We start from the raw sequence: 16,969 nt of genomic DNA on the forward strand, positions 1-16,969 counted from the left end.
ACTGAAGCGTTCTTTATATAAAGGTTTTTGAACTTATAACAAGCCTACTATCTAGGCTAATGAGAAGATAATTTTCAAAGGAATCGAAAACCCCTTTATAGATAAAATTTTACTTTCCATGTTGTTCGATAACTTTCTGTGGGTCAGTGACTAAATTTATCACCTGCTTTGCATTGAGTAATATCATTGGACAATTAATATTATATTCCGCTCTATTTGATTATTGACCTTATGTTCGGTTTTTTACATAACTTGAGAAGACAAATCGGTAAGTTTTTGAGCGATGTTGGCTTTTTAATGTGTAAATCTTGGCAGAATAAATAAATACCTTCAGTTATGTTTGTGTCGTCCACCATTAACACTGATGAAGGAGCTTTTCTTATTCATTATAAAGATATCACAACTTTTCATAGTTCTTTGTCCATCATATAAAACACTTTGGGATCTGTGGATCCACGTACAACTCTTTTGATATGCTGTCAATATGCTAGGTTCAATATACCTATGATTGTGCTAATTAGATCTAGCATTATCGACATCCTGTAACTTGTGGTACAAGTGGGGTGTCCGTTTACCAACCATGGTATATGTTTGCAGCTCAGCAACCCGCTCTGTAATAGTATATCGCTACAGGACTTTAAGCACAGGTGTCTTCAAAGCATTGATCACTTATCATGGAGCAGCAGAGTAAGGAGTCTTGGGGTTAGATACAGGGTCAGTCAGTCAGTCACAACGCAGAACTTCGTACGTACGTACGTACATCAGTTCGAGTTGCCATACCACATTAGCACACAGATGAAGTTGTCGATTCAAATCCCATAGTGGTAGAAGTAGTAAGAGTATAAGCATTATGTCAAAGATTAGGGTTTGAAGAAGTTATTGAAGGAGAATAATACAGTGAATTTGGAAAGAGAAAAAGATAGAGACATGAAGAATTCAGATTAGAAGTTGGTAGAACACAAAGAGTGGATGCACCTTCGCCATTGCAAACGATTTTGAGCCATGTCATTCAAGGTCTCTAACCATCGATTGCTATCATCTCGCGGGGTACTAAGCAGACAAGGCGAACCAGTTGATGAGGCTGTGTCTTCACAAACTGGAGTAGTTGGGAGATATCATTCATAACCAACCACCACGGAACTCGACGGTCAATGTCGGTTGGAGTAGTGGTAAGTTGGAATAAAGCCAAGAGCTGTCGAATCAACTGTGGCACTTTTCCGCGAAGTCACTAACTGTTGGTTGACTCATATCGAAAGTGCAGACTAACCAGTTGGCATCCGCTCGATAATTGTGACTCGTAATTGCAGATGGGTCACGGCGCATAATGAGTTACAGTGCCTTCAGATGTATTCACTCTTTGTCTTACTCAAAAACTTCAGTATTTTCTTATACATATCTTCTGCAATCTTCTCGAACCTTACCAGAGTGGCTATCAACATAGTCCATAATATATTATTCTCCTTGAGCAAAGAAGAACTAGCTTCGTCACTAATTTGTTGCTAACTTGCCATTTTATGATTGTCAATCATATTAACTACCAAGAAGGTAATGTACCAAAGATCAAATGAGTTGCAGCAGTTATACTTAAGTAGAAACAAAAGATTTTGTACGTACAAAGATAATTTTTGTTCAGATGCACTCTGTATCATTCAAAGGGGCTATAGATTTCACGTAATTTTTTTAGGATTTTACTCTCTTATTCCATGAAACGGGCAAAGCAAGAAAGAGAACTAACAGATGAAGAGCGTAATGTCGTAATATCAGTACGTCATTGTGCACGAGAATTGGACGATATCTTACAGGGTGCACGTCGAAAAGCCCAGTCGAATCCCAAAGTATTTGCGGAGACAGGAATTAGTGTCATGTTTAGAGGTGTTGACTCTTATGCGGATATGTATGAAAAGTTGGGTGTAAAGTCAAGAGATGGATTAGAAAGATTATTTACTAAATTTTCCGACTGCGAAGAAATTCAAGATACTCAAGATGCAATTGAAGAAACTGAAGGAAACTGGAGAAATTTTCTAGTTAATCTTGATAAGGAGGTTACGCGTGATGAGCATGAAAGTAATGGAGTTAACTCAATATCTAGACCTGAGAACCTTTCTGATTTGGGATGTGATTACTTATTCTTACCATCATTACCACTTATTGACTGGCAAACCAATCGCGAGGTTAACTTACAAGATTATGTCCAAAAATACATGTGCCTTGTAGTCATCTGTCAACCTGCATACTGGCCAGATACTGCTGTTCGTTGGCGTTATTCAGAGGTATCAAAAGCCCAGGTAAATTTACCACTTCAAAATTAATGGTTTTACGAATAACAATATTTTTAGAGTAACGCCACAGAAAACGTTTCGCTGTCAGATTTACCATTAGTGTATTTCAGTAGCCACATACACTTACTACTACCTATGTACATATGTGCCAGGTCTTACATTTCGTATCACTGACTGATTGACTAGGAACTCCGTTTTTCTTATAACATTTGTATCCATAGTGATCTGGATCACATTGTCGATTTAATAGTGTATTAATAAAACGGACGTCAAGTTAGGCCATTAGGTTTTTATTACGTAGAGGCTACATGTTTTTGACATTACTTGATCTTACGATTGGTGGTTTATTATGTATCACCTATTACCTTAGTTAGCCATTTCTTGTTTTTGAACATTCGAGGGGTTTATCTGTGTTTCATAGAGTGCTAAAAACAACTAGTTTAGTGAGTAGTAAATCTTTTAAGTTCATTATGAATATGGTTGTCGATCAACATTCAAAATTCTGTCATATATATATATATATATATATAGTCTAAATAAAATAAAGTGATTTTGTTTGAACGTTGTATTAAGAATTGTACCAAACATACAACTGAACAAAGCGATTATTATTATCGTTAATACGACGCGTTGAGCTATTGTCCATAGTCACGAGAATTGGTTACGGCAAACTGACATCCTTTTGAGTAATAATATAATATTTAGTTTGACCATTGTCTTCATTTCTTACCGATATCAGACTTAGAACTACTGAAAATCAGACAGTCAATCGATTTGAGACGTAGTATTAACATACATAGACCCAAGTTACCACGATCCACATCAGTAACCGATTTTCACCTATTACCTGAATTTTTAACATTGGTTACGATCATCACACTGAATCCAAACAGGAAATATGAACGTGATTATATGACTACAACTAGCAATCAATAGCCCCAAATGCTCTGGTACGGCTGAGGGTGAGGAGAGTCCGCTTTCCCTCTCGAAATGCACTCACGTGGCCACACGTATACAACTACTGTCAGGAAAGTCCTACTCACTACCTTCTCGTGGCGGGGCTGATTTTTGCAAAATCGAGAGGACGATAAGCGAATGTCCGGCACATTAGTCGGGTTAGTGGATATGAAGGATCCACCTAGGGGAGTTGAAAAACCCTGATTTCAAACCAATTGTGCACATGGGCTCCAGGATCTTGAGGGAACAAATGGCATATGAATCAATCGTTGGTCACCGGTTACCATGAGACTTCATCTCCTCACGATGCTCCACTGTCTTGTGGATCAGGCCTCTATGTCAAAGGCTCCGGGTTTGGCCCCCTAAGAAAACCACCTGCTTCAGTTTGGACACCTGGGCAGTATCACAGCCCCCACACAAATCGAATGAAATTTGTGTGGCGCATATATATCTGTTTCCTCCTTGTACCAATATTTATGTGTTTAAATAAATAAAACTCCACGACAGTTTTGCTTTCAGTAGCGTTTATCCTCTACTATTGGTTTTAGTACTTCAGGGAATATGATTTCACAAAATATAAACCTCGCACTACGTAGTTTTCAAGAGTCTGTCTGTCAGGCAGATGTTCTACTGCTCATTACTTTTTCAGTGGAATTCGAAACGTTCTAATTAGAAATCCTGCTAACTTATATCAACTAATAAAAATACATACTTTCCACTAGTCTTCAATATTTGTATTCGATCTGAAAGGATGTTGATAGTACTAGCTGTCAAAATTTTCAAAGTATGGTAAAATAGTATGTGGTAGACTTGATTCTCAGTTGATCTTCATATGGTACTTCTTTCATTTCGTTGAGTGGTTTGCAGAAATTAGTTGAATTCAATGGTAGTTCAGACTAATATCAGCTGAAAAACCATCGAAAACTTAGGTGGACAGACGTTTTGTTCTAGCTAATGTGTGTACACAAACCCTTCAGAGACCAAACACTTGATGTTCAATCCTTGTAATTAACCTATCACCTTTAGACTACTGAGTTTTAGTCTAATGGTTCATATCTCCAAATTCAGTCGGCTTGCGAGTTTAGCAGTTAACGCTCAGTTATATTGGATGATAGTTGAGTTCTATCCAGATTTGGACCATTTCAAAACGCGAACGATTTCACTGGGACTTAGTGATTAAGTGTTACGGAGCTGATCAAGAGACGTGAGTCGCGGGTTCGATCTATTGTGGGCTCATGCCTGTAGAAAGCCTCCAGATAAAACGAAACGGTCACCCAGTATCTGTTTTCGATTGGTTTCCTAACAAATTTCGGTCCGTGATGAAAACTACTATCAAACTGGTAGAACTTTGTTTATAAGCTTTTCAAATTGGTCAGTCTTAACAAAGCTACCTTAACTGATATCCTATGTAATTAATCGTCTAGGTTAGTTGATTTTACCTCTGTTGAAACTTCGCTTTTCATTGTTTGGAATTCAACTTTCAAAATACATCTTTTTGGTTATACTAATATACTTCGTTCCAAGAAGTTGTGATCTAGTGGTATACTAACATCGACGTCGAAATGAAGGCATCTATGCCTCAGTCGTATCAGTTTAGACGTCATGGTAAGTCTTAACTCCATAATTTTCAGATGTAATGTACTATTTTTCTATTTATTTTAGATAGTTTGTTTAAATTAATTACATTTTGTACTATTTTTTGCTCTTTGTGTAATGAAATTGATTTTATGTGTATGTAAGTAATTTCAAACTTCTTTTTTAAAGTGTGACCTATCACAGTTCAACGTTGGATACGCAGTTGTTACATGGGGCCCAGCAGATGAAGTACGGAGTTGGTGTAAGCAAGTTAATCGAATCACAAAATGGCCAGTTTTATGGGATAAATCAGGCGATTTTCGAGCTAAAATTGGATTTAAATCAGGTTTACAACGCGTTAGTCTACAAAATTCCCTTTTCAGCTTACAATTTTCGTAAAATCAGTTTTCATTGTTGTATTTCAATACAATGTAATATGAAGTGCATTAACTGATTAGTATCATGGTCAAATCCATGTATTTTTCAAAAGCAATAGTTTCATGCTCTTAAAAGATATTATTGTCGATGCGAGTCAAGTTTACGCATTAGCGTGAGCAATCGTACCACATACTCGTAAAACTTGACATTTCTGAGCTGAGGGTGTTTACTGTCTTAATCTGTTCATCGTTGTCTCCCGACGATTGCTAACGTCCTATGATGGCACCATTTCTGTAATGCTGAGATCCGGCAATGTGATTTGGCAAAACCAAACCATGACTGTCACCTTGACGTGGTGCTCAAACTTGGATATTGTGATGACCCGATCGGACTGTATTGGTTGGAATACCCGTTTCCTTAGGTGTTGCCATGTCTGACAAGCTGTTCGAAGAGCAGTAAACTCATGATTCGAAGTTGTACTATCGGCTGTATGGGAGTAGGATGGCAGTAAGGTTCTTTCTTCAGAAACTTAACATCTACAGCGGTACTGCCTCCCCACAACGAAAGGAGGAAGTTAGATAAGGTCGACTTTGAAAACCGTTTACCTCACCTTGCTATATAGATTTCTGCCTTTAGCGACAAGTTCTTAAAAGTACGGAGCTAATTTACCTAAAACTATTCACACAAAAGTAATGTGTAGCCAGCCCTGTGCATTTGTCCTTTTGGTAGTGAGCTTACGCTTTCGGGCTGTCAAAAAGTACTTTTAACTCAGTCTCACTTTTAGGTACCCGATAAAGTATTCTTTCATAGTCTAAACAAAAGAGAAGTGATGGCCGACTTCACCTCTGTGACAGCTTTAGGATAATGAATAACAATTCTATAGGTACTACCATCCTAAAATACTAATATTAATGGCTTGGGTACGTTTTATGTTGTCCTAGCGGCTCCCATACCTCACATTATTTGTTGGTAGCCTCATTGTATAAAAAGCACGAGATAATAGACAATTTTTGACTTTCCAAAAATCCCTACATTGTGAATTAGAACAACATAGGTGAAGAATAATGTTTGTAATTCGAACCTTATCAGACCCTATTCTAATATACAAGAATATTTAATATGCATATATGGAATTATTAAACCAATCAAGGCATTTTATGAGTCACTGATCACAGTGGGATAGATTACATAAATAGACGATAAGTAAAAGGTAAAAATTGATGGTGTGGTGATTTTAAAGTCACATGGGGATCTGATTGCATTTAAGGTATTCAATGAGCTCTTAAAGTTTAATCCCCGTCTTTTAGAAGTGAAAGCTTCGTTGGAAGTTATTGATTATTGCGTACAAACGGGTAGATATTTCAAAGCGTATTAGAAATCTTAACGCCAGAACAAAGTCTATCCTAATTCTAGAACCGTTAATTGATCTGGAAAGAAACCTTTTACAAAGGAAATCTTACTGTCAATAATCTGCCACCGAAAATAAAATCACAATTTATAGATTATGTTGACATTGTAGTAAAAGTAGATCCCAGAAATTAGGGACAAAACTAGTGAAATCACTTGAACGTCAAATATAAGTTCTCTATAAACCCAAGGCGATACGTTCATAAATTTTCATTGTTACGTTGGATTTAGTGTAGTTAAGAGGCTTTATTGCTTGGCCTAAACCTCAAGAAGGTTATTGATAAGCTTGACTTTTGTTGCCGTTACATTAATTATACTTTTATTATCTTCGCGGTTAGGAAGGGGTTTGATTAAAACAATACACAGCCAAGTTTTATAACACTTGACGGATAGTGTTTATGTATTAGTAGGTAACAGATCATTAAAGTGATCTATGGTATGCCTACTAGTCTTCCTTATGCGGTTCGGTCTCGTCGCTTATATATTGCAGAAGCTATAGGGATTCCAGCTGACAATCCAAGTCTTTGTGTTCATAAGAAATTCGTGACACTCTTATTCCATCCTTGACCGAATTAGTTTTGGTAAACGATTCTGCTTATTATTTTTTCTTTACCTCTTTGCAAATATGCTCTTCACTGTCTAATTATCTGGACACTTCTTACGTAATTTTTGACGAATATTATTCCAAGTCGTTGACCCACTTTTTATGACGAAATATTGATTCAAGCCCTTATTATTATTGTCATAACGAATACATCTGTCATGACGCTATCGATTTTTGCTGTTTATTTATGTAATCTATTCCACTGTTATCACCGACTTCCTTGATTTATATGATAATTTCATATATGCGTATAAATATTATTATATATTAAAGCCTGATAAAGATTTAATTGGGAAAAGTGTTCTAATTTTTGACGCATCATTCTGACATAAAGAATAATTGAATTGAGTTTACATCCACTTTTCACTCATGTACCTTTATGTGATGTATGCCTGTTACCCCTCGTGGAGGAGCATAGGCCGCTTACCAGCATTCTCCATCCAACTCTGTCCTGGGCAATCCTTTCCAGTTGTTATTCATCCTTTTCATATTCGCTTCAATCTCCCGGCGTAATGTGTTCTTTGGCTTTCCTATTTTCCGCTTCCCTTTCGGATTCCAAGTTAGCGATTACCTCCTGATGATGCACCTTTAGATGGTGCACAAAAACATTGCCGGGAAAGACTTGAAATAAAAGTTAGCAGCAATGCTATTATGAATCTATATTGTTTTTCGTAAACCTTAAAATGGCCCTGGGTATTTTTACTCAGTGCTTTGTTTAATACATGTTTTTCGTATGGATTTTCTCTTTTCTCTCTAATCCTGGCATCTTGCTTCGTTTCGCACATTTCTTGGTATCTTATTTTATCAAGCCTTCTCCTTTATAGGTAGTATTTTTACATGAAGACTTCGTAGTTTGGTTGTATGCACTAAACAGACTCACCATTATGATGTACGCCCATACTAAATTTTAGCTTCTATTGTATATTTATTACAAGCTGTCAGGTTTTTGGAAACGTTTACAACCTAGACTATGCGTACATCTGAAGATATCTAAAGAAATTCTGTTCGCTTAACTCAATCATGTTTATACTACTGGGTTTTACAGGATGTTTGTGCATTAGATTTTCATCCCCTAATAACTCCTTGGAGTGTGAGGTAGAAAATTAAGATCGCTAAATTATACAGCAATAATATCACTCCTGTTTCAACAGTGACATTAGTGTTTTACGATGTAGTGTTCCTCAATTAGGAGTGAGGGTTATTTTCTCTTACTTGCCTTTTCTTTAAAATTTTTATACAAAGCACAAACTTGCTATATAGATTAGATATATCCCTGAAAATGATTACAAACGTATTAGTGATGTATCTTCACACAACCCACTCATAAAAATTATGTCGTAGAACAATACTTTTAAACAGATGGCACAGGGATAATTTATATCGAACTGTTCTCATAGGAAAATCTTAGCCTTGATGTTTTTTGCATATACTTTACTGTATTAATGAGACCAAAATGTATGTCACCAAATCATTTCACCTTATTACGTAAATTTACCAAAGCATTAATTAAATCTTATCGTTTCGTTACTTAATGGATATAGGTATGGGCCGCTGAAAATCTGGATTTTCTTGGTTGTCAACGTTCAATGCATCATCGTTCCATAAATCCACCGCCAACTAATCTCAACTGGTCAGAATGGAAGCAAATCGGTGGCGAATTAGTTTTAGCTCAGCCTGTCTTATGGAATCCACAAAAGACAATGAAATCTAACATATATGTAACAACGCAAACAGGTGTAAAACATAAGCACAATACTAATGAAAGTGATGAAGAAGATAGGTCCAATGAAGAAGACTTGCACTCAGAATCACTTAAAGTATCAATTAGAGAGGCCCTTCGTGATAAAGAAGCGATGAGTTCAAAACAGGTCAAAGTTTGTGCATTGCACCTGAGTAGTCGTATTTCGGATCTCATGCCTTCAGGTTCGATATATCAAGCTGCTTTAACTTGTTATGCTCGTACGCACAATACTACAGAAAGCGATGTCATGGATAAAATTAGGAGAGATCGCAGATTTTCTATACCACCTGAGTCAGCTCGATTACAGTACGAAGCAACTACTGGATTATATTATGACCCAGAAACTGCTTTATACTATGACCCACTAAGAGGTTATTTCTATGATTCAACGAATCAAATGTATTATTATTGGTCTCAATCTGAAGGACGATATATCTTGGCCAATGCATTAATCCAAGCTGAACTTGCTGCTGCGCATGTAGCTCAAGCAGTAGCAGCCCAAGCTGCCGCAGACAAAGCTATGGCTGAGCGAGAAGCCGCTAAAAAGGCGGCCATGTGTGTAGCCGCGCAATTGGCGGAGATACGTGCTGGTAAAGACGACTATGCTGCTTATGCGTACGCAACATGTGTATTACCTCAACAAGAACCAAGTGATCCAGATTACAAAGAAATTTCTATGGACAGTGGTAGATTTTGTACCGCTTATCAAAATACAACAGCTGCTGCAAATAATATAGAATCATCACTAAAAGCATGGAATACAAGCAATACTAACAGTGGTACTGAGATTTTGTCGTCTAAACCTCTTGTTCCTTATACAGATGACAATACAGAAACTGATCATTGTAGTTCAACACCACCACCGCCAGGGTTGTAAATAATAATACTGTAGAAATCACGACAAACTCCCATTCCATTGCTTCAGTCACATTTCTCCACTCACTACGTATTTGGCACTTTTGCGTATTATAAGCTGTATATTTGTGCGGTGTATTTAATTTGGTGTTTGTACAGCGATTTCCTGGGTTTAAATAACTTTTGTAATAGTTTACTATTTCTGTAAAGTATAGACTATTCTAGTACAAAAAAGGATGAAGTTGGTGAAACGACATTTGCATGTCATGGTAACTAAAGCGTCCTATGAATAACGGTAGACGATGCTGAATGATTTAATTAGAGTACAACCTATCGAATACCGCCAACGTAGTTATCTGACCAAATATTTTTCGTAAACATTACTGACATGCTATGAAAATGCCACGTCACCTTTTTTACCAACTGAGCTTGGTTCTTTCTTCGGACAGAATCAACTTAAAGCGGTTAGTTGCTCACGGACTTGCTGCTTTCTAGGGATTTTGAAACCAGTTGACGATTCAGGAAGCATTACAATGAAATAGTATTATGTAAGTAAACTTAATTTATAATCTAATAACGAGGAGAATGTGCACACTAGGAAGCATAAATACCTCGTACCACATGCGATAAAAATAAATAACCTATTGGTATGTATTTTTATTTTTCAACTCTTTCTTCGAGACATAAATTGTTGGCATTTCATGAATGACAAAACCAGGTATTGTTAGTATATCAATCAATCTTTTCGTTGAGAATACTTCCACATAATTATTCTGAAGAGTTATTGTTGTTTTGATATCTTTGTTTACTTGTTCAACACCATTTTCTTGGACATTTACATAGAAATAAAACTTGGTAGTAGAATCACAAGATGGACTTGTTTTGGAATGTAACCATGACGAAATTTTTCCAAAAGGAGGTGAACTAGGGGGATAATACGTAATCAGCGTATCTTGCTGTTCAGATGATACATTAAGTACGTGGTCGTTCCATATAGTACATAAACGTGTCAGTTGCTCTTGATCATGTACAACCAGACGTATTGACTTTGAATGGCTATTAATACAAGTTACAACCGAAGCTTCTGGAGACATAAGATTAAATTCTATGCTCCACAAAATGCTTTTAGGTTCATCTTTTTGTATATGGACACGGGTTTTGTTGACTTTTGTACGTGACAACATAAGTGTTGGTGCTAGTCGAAGTGTTACACCATATTCATTGGCTAACTTTACTAGTTGGTTCCTTTTACGTATCCTTCCAGTACTTCGATGAGATAGCTAAGGAAAAATAGTTAAAATAGCTGGGAATGATAGAACTCGTAGTACTGTGTCTATTACTTATAAGAAAACGGAGTACATAAAGGATTTCCGAAATACATCGTAACCACTGAAAATATGTGAAAAGTTTGTGACAAGAAAGATGTTAGCATCTCCAAAAGCCGTCTTTTAGTTTTAGCGATAAGTTAGCATGGCGACATTAGTAGTTCTAATAGTAAGGTTGGCAGTATTTGACGAGATTAACATTTAATTTGTCCTGCTAAGATCACGAATAATATACCAGTAATATATTTCGTAGTATGAGGTTTCGTCCTTAGCCTACTAACCTTGGTACACAACCTCACTCAAAGGATATAGACCACGTAATTTTGTAACGAACATTGTTCGTGAAGAATCTGGATCTATGATACTGATAACGCTTGTAAGTGACCAACAGTAAGAATGGAAATCAAACTAAGTATCTGCATATGTATGTTTAGTGTCACCGGCCAACGTAATAGCGAGTAATTGATAAACCGGATGCAAAAAACAAGAAAATTACGTATATGTTATTATAAGAATGAAATTAACGGACAGAACAATCGTTATGAATATAAAAAATAGAGAAACTCCGGTGTAACTTTAGAGTTTAGAAGACCGGGAGCGAAGTAATAGGCTTCATAAACTTATTTATACAGAAAGTGGGCTCGTTTATGAGTATTCCTATGGTTACCGCAGTACATCAGGAACGAAGTTCTGCAGCACAGTACAAGTCTAACGATATTTCACAGACACTCGACTGTAACTGCTACCTTGACGTGGCAGTCGGGCTTGTCTGTCGTGATGGCTCAACTGAACTGTATTGGCTGGAACACATGTTCCTTTAGGTCTTACTATCCCAGACAGGTCAGTTGGAGGACGGTACGACTGAAAGCAGCAAAGTCCGAACACGAAGTCGTACTGCTGACTGTGGAGGAGTGTGACGACGCTAAGGTGTTCAGCTCGGACATCCAGCATCTGCAGTGTTACTGTCTCACAACTGAAGGAAGGGGTAAAAAAGTCAAAACTAAAAATATCACGACTCACCCCACTGATTTGTCTCCGGTGGTAAGGCCTTTTGAAGTGCGGGGCTAACAAATCAGGACCTTCTTATAAAACGGAAGTGCGTGTCCGGCCTCAAGCTTTTGTTTCTTGGTTTCTGCGGACACGCTCCCAGGTCCCTAAGACCAACGTTAACCAAGCCTCTTGAGAAGTATCGTCCCAAAGTTTGGGCAGCAGGGAGATGACAACCGCTCTTATACCTCTAATAACAGCAACCGAGATCATCTTGTTCACGATCAAATCCCTCCCTCACTTAATAATTCTCATGTCCCAACGACTAACCTTTCTGGCATATCTTTATCACCACACACTAATAATGCTAATGATTTGAGTTCAAGAAATGTTATTCCTAGTCTCTCCAAATTACGTTCTAAACTTTTGTTGTTTGAACTTAGTGTCAGATAGGACAACAGCCTTCTTTAGTTGGGACTTTAGAATCTCGAGTCATCAAAGTATGCTACAGCTCCAAAATGCCCATACAGAAGCCAAGTATAGTCATTCATTTAACTTCACATTGTTAACAAAAAGAACTAGCACTGCCCCCAAATACCCTGGTACGGACGAGAGTGGGGAGAGTCTGCTCTTCCTCTCCAAATGCTCTCATATGGCCACGCGTATATAGCCTCTGCCAGGGAAGTCCTACTCACAGCCTTCTCGTGACATCACTGTTGTTTACGAAATTGAGAGGACGAAAAGTGAATGTCCGGCGCTTTAATCGGGTTGGTGGACACGGAAAGTTCACCTAGGGGAGTTGGAAAACCCTGATTTCAAACCAATTGTGCACATGGGCTCCAGTATCCTGAGGGAACAAATGGCGTATGAACCTATTGTTGGTCACCGGTTACCATGGGGCTGCATCTCCTTACGATGCTCCACTGTCTTGTGGATCAAGCCTCTATGTCAAAGGCTCCGGGTGTGCCCCCCTAAGAAAACCATCTGCTTCAGTTCGGGCACCTGGGAACCCCTTCGTATCAATATTTATGTGTTCAAACAAATAAGCACTGCCACTTGTCATGGTCTAACTGGCTTAGATATACCACCAAATTAAAAGCAGAACAGGCTCTGTCAGACTGGATTCCAACAGACAGTCGCTTGTACGCTGTCTGACTAAGCAGAATAGTCAACTCAGAAAGATAAGAATATATCAAGCTCTCTTCGCTATCTCTGCTCACGATTCCACTAATTGCAGTTCGGATGAAGTAAAAGACGAATTTTGCGGGAAGCTTCCCAAAGTCAGACGATCTGATTTGGTAATAGTGGCGGGTGATTTTATGCCTAAGTAGGTAAACTAGACCAAACCTAAAGGCACTTGGGGCGGATCTTATGATGTCGTGTCTCAGCAAACAGATGATGGCGACCGTATCCTGCCACTATGCAAGCAGCAACATTAAGTACAAGGAAAAGCATCGTCTAACGTGAAAACCCACGAAATCGACTTGAAAATGGACCCGAAAAGATCACATTGCCGTGAACTATCGCTGAGTGGGTTTGATAGAAAACTGTTGATCATTCTGGAGCACATATTTAGACTCAGATTACACTCTAGTTCCAGCGTATTTTTGTCCGCATTTAACTGGATATAGAAGAGCTGTGACAAGAAAACGGGTATTCGAAATTCGGTTGTTAGTGAAAATATCTCAAGAAAAGACATGGCTGTATTTCACTTTCAATCGAAAAGATTGGATCGATGGGTAGAACAATTTAGGGGACAGTTCAACAGGCCTTCAACCGCACTTCAGTTACCTGCCATTTCCAAGCAATTTGAATGGGAAATTGAGTTAAGTTCTCTAACTCTTAGTGAGGTTGAGAGGGTGAGGGGTAGCACCAGGGGCTGGTCGACTGACTCCTGTGGTTTTTGAAGATAGCGATCCAGTTTTAGCAACTAGATCAACCGAGATGTTAGAGAGAATTCAAGGACTTTGTCATAGACACGATTTCAGAGATAACACTTTCGCTATCTGGCTTTTTAGGGTTAATTTCTCTGCCGGGAGATTCACTCGTTGATGTAGAATGCAATGATATAGTTCTGTTTAGTAAAAACGCTGACAAACTAGTCTTTTAGTTACCTTAACTAACGATGAAAGCATGTTTAGGGGGCGGTTATTTCCCTCCAAATGCAAGATGATTATTCAGGATTGGCTTGCATCAACGTCTGAATTAATTATGGGGCGTGAATTAGTTGAACGCATCGACCCCTCCATTTATATTTGGAGTCTCATCAATCCTGATATTTTGGTATCTGATGGAATCTCGATCACAGGTGTCTTCGAAGCGTTGTCCTTGTGTTTTGGGACTACCGAGTGAGCAATGCCTGAGTTAGGAATAGGGTACTGTGTGAGGAAGGCAAATTGACTGAAGTAGCGTATTTTTATCAACTGAGACAGTTGGGACATCTATTACCTACGCCGAACCGCTGTCTACCTCTACGGGTATGTTATCTGGAGTAGGAGTGGATTGAAAGATACAAGTGACTAAACCAAGACAGCATCAGTTCGCTAAGTCATTGACAAATGGAACGAGCTAATGTTAATAGATGTAAACTAACTGGTTTTGGTCCGCATGATCATCATAACCAGTGGTTAGATAACTGGAATGATATGGCCCGAAATCGTCCGCAATGGTGCAGGTGCGTCCAGTCTTAGTTCCCCCCCATTCTAGGCTTCTGAATTCTCCATAACTTGTTTTGTTTTTATTTCACTAGTTTACATTTCCCTAATTTCTTCTATCAACACTCATACTGTCAATAGCTCTACTATTCAGGGACCTGTTTTGACAATTTCATCTTTCTATGCGAATGGGGTGTGGCAACTTCGACGGATACACATGAGTTCCAGATTCTGGGTTGCGACTGACTGAGTGATTCTATTGATAAATTTGACAGCTAGCTTTGCAACGAATCGATGACTGGCATAAATTAGCTTTGAGAGGATAGGACCTTGAAAATGCAATGCCTCCGCAAATAATCACATTAATATACACACCTGATAGATATGTTTTGAACGTATCGACAGAAGTTGCTAATGCTACATGTTGGACAAACCTGGTAATTCACTACTAAGATTGGTATTTTTGGTCCATTTTAATAACGGAATACGTCCAAGTGAACACAAAATAAAGTTAGCAACAGAACTCTGACACCAATCGGAAAAAGATGGGGGGATATGTAAGCTTAATTGAAAATATTAACTAGAAAACGATAAGACATAGAAGTGATTGCTTACCGATAAAAGTTGTTTTTCTCTATAAGCATTTCTTCTGTCTATTTCCTCTAGTAACCTATAGTCTTTCTGAAAAAGAAACGTTGAATAATTCTCTTTCCGACAATAGGTAATAGTATCACAGATGCCCGTACAATCGAACTGTGCTTTATGATCATTACAGCATGAAAGACTACAAGTTTTTACTTCACATTTCGGACACTTGTATTTGAACTCATTTTCTGAGCATATAGCACATAACCGATCGTCACTGACTAAAGCACATTCCACAAATTGTGAATTTTCTACATTCATTACCGTATTAGTTCAGAAAGGCGAAACCTAGATAGTGGTATGAAGAATAGTAATATACAGAGTCTTGAACAGATCAATGCAAAAATTTTAACCAAATCGATAAATGTTAGTAAAGCCCACCGCTCAGGCAAGAATTAAAAAATCACTGAGAAACAGATTCTTAAACAAAAGTATACTAGACTGACAACCATGAGAACTTATCAGTCAAAGTGATTTCGGGAATTAACGTTGGAGTTTTCATCAAGAACCAACAACAGCTATAACGCAAAAATGCTATCTAAGCGTATGTACCGTCCTTACAGAATGTATCGCTTGGAGTAGTTTATGAACTATACTAAATTATACACAATTGTGTGCACTCCTCTCGAAAGTACGTCGAATATGTCGTAAGCGGATTTTAGAACAATCTAGGTGACGTACAAAATACATCACAAACAGCAATTGTCACTTTAATACATAAATATACAATATACTGTATCTAAAATAAACATGTGACATTACGCACAAATTCAACGAACGCGGTCCATAAATATAACATCCATTATCTCCCAATATATTCTCAGAAATAAAAATACTTGTCGTGAATCAACACAAATCTATTGATTTCTTCGCACTCGCTTCTTGTTGTTTCGGTACCGTTCCAGGTATTTGGGAATGTTCGATGGGTAGTAGATTCGCCACTTGAATGCACTTATTCTAGTCTGTTTGGTAGATCATTGTGAATTTTTCTACATCGTAGTTCAGTGAATGTGTTCGTCTTAAATCAGTGAGATTTCTAGGTACCAATAGCTATCACATTACCAGACCGGAGGTTGATTGGTTGCAATGTGAAAATCATAGTGATAATTTGTATGCAAATATTTATTTTCTTCAAGAATAAATGCTGGCTTTACCGATTCGATAATATGTAAGAATACGGAATTGAAATAGTAACAGAGGAATCTCTCGGCCTCGGAAGTTTTCATCAGTTGGAAAGTCATTTATTGATTTGTTCCTCTTGTAAGTGAGTGAGTTTTTCTCGGCACAATAGTGTTTCCTAATTCAGAAGCCAAATATTATGAGACAGAAGATTATTAAGTTGCCATGTGGAGTACAGTAAGAGTAAGATATTAGATCTCAGGAGATCAGGTTTGAGACAATTGCCAAAAAAATAACAGGAAAATCTGTCGATATGTAGGGACAGGAAAATGTCACTGAGCCCTAGCCAAATCATCCGGGGGTTGGGTCACTGAATATCAAACAGATCATCTATCCCTGCAAAATTCAAGGACATTAAATACGCGTTAGTCTATCATACATCA

At 37.8% G+C, this 16,969-nt stretch overlaps 2 protein-coding genes across 2 annotated transcripts; one reads left to right on the plus strand and one right to left on the minus strand.

Moving 5' to 3' along the window:
* The first annotated feature begins 226 nt into the window (after positions 1-226).
* Positions 227-10,150, plus strand: Smp_080850 (hypothetical protein). Its single transcript, XM_018798124.1, has 4 exons — positions 227-268; positions 1,685-2,285; positions 5,001-5,168; positions 8,742-10,150. The coding sequence occupies exons 2-4, from the start codon at positions 1,704-1,706 to the stop codon at positions 9,816-9,818; spliced, it is 1,827 nt and encodes a 608-aa protein (XP_018653097.1). The 5' UTR covers positions 227-268; positions 1,685-1,703; the 3' UTR covers positions 9,819-10,150.
* A 287-nt stretch (positions 10,151-10,437) lies between these two features.
* On the minus strand, positions 10,438-15,668 carry Smp_080840 (hypothetical protein; the record flags this gene model as incomplete). Its single annotated transcript, XM_018798125.1, has 2 exons — positions 10,438-11,076; positions 15,378-15,668. 2 exons carry the CDS (start codon positions 15,666-15,668, stop codon positions 10,438-10,440), a joined length of 930 nt encoding a protein of 309 aa, XP_018653098.1.
* Between the last annotated feature and the right edge of the window lie 1,301 nt (positions 15,669-16,969).

This window comes from Schistosoma mansoni, chromosome 6 (genome assembly GCF_000237925.1).
Source record: "Schistosoma mansoni strain Puerto Rico chromosome 6, complete genome".
NCBI classification, from domain to species: Eukaryota; Metazoa; Platyhelminthes; class Trematoda; order Strigeidida; family Schistosomatidae; genus Schistosoma; species Schistosoma mansoni.

What these genes read in the sequence shown, in the direction of transcription:
- Smp_080850 (XM_018798124.1), top strand. Translation starts at nt 1,704, where the DNA reads ATGAAACGGGCAAAGCAAGAAAGAGAACTAACAGATGAAGAGCGTAAT. An exon ending in CAGAGGTATCAAAAGCCCAG is followed by an intron (nt 2,286 to 5,000) that starts GTAAATTTACCA and finishes TCTTTTTTAAAG; the next exon opens with TGTGACCTATCACAGTTCAA. An exon ending in TTAAATCAGGTTTACAACGC is followed by an intron (nt 5,169 to 8,741) that starts GTTAGTCTACAA and finishes TAATGGATATAG; the next exon opens with GTATGGGCCGCTGAAAATCT.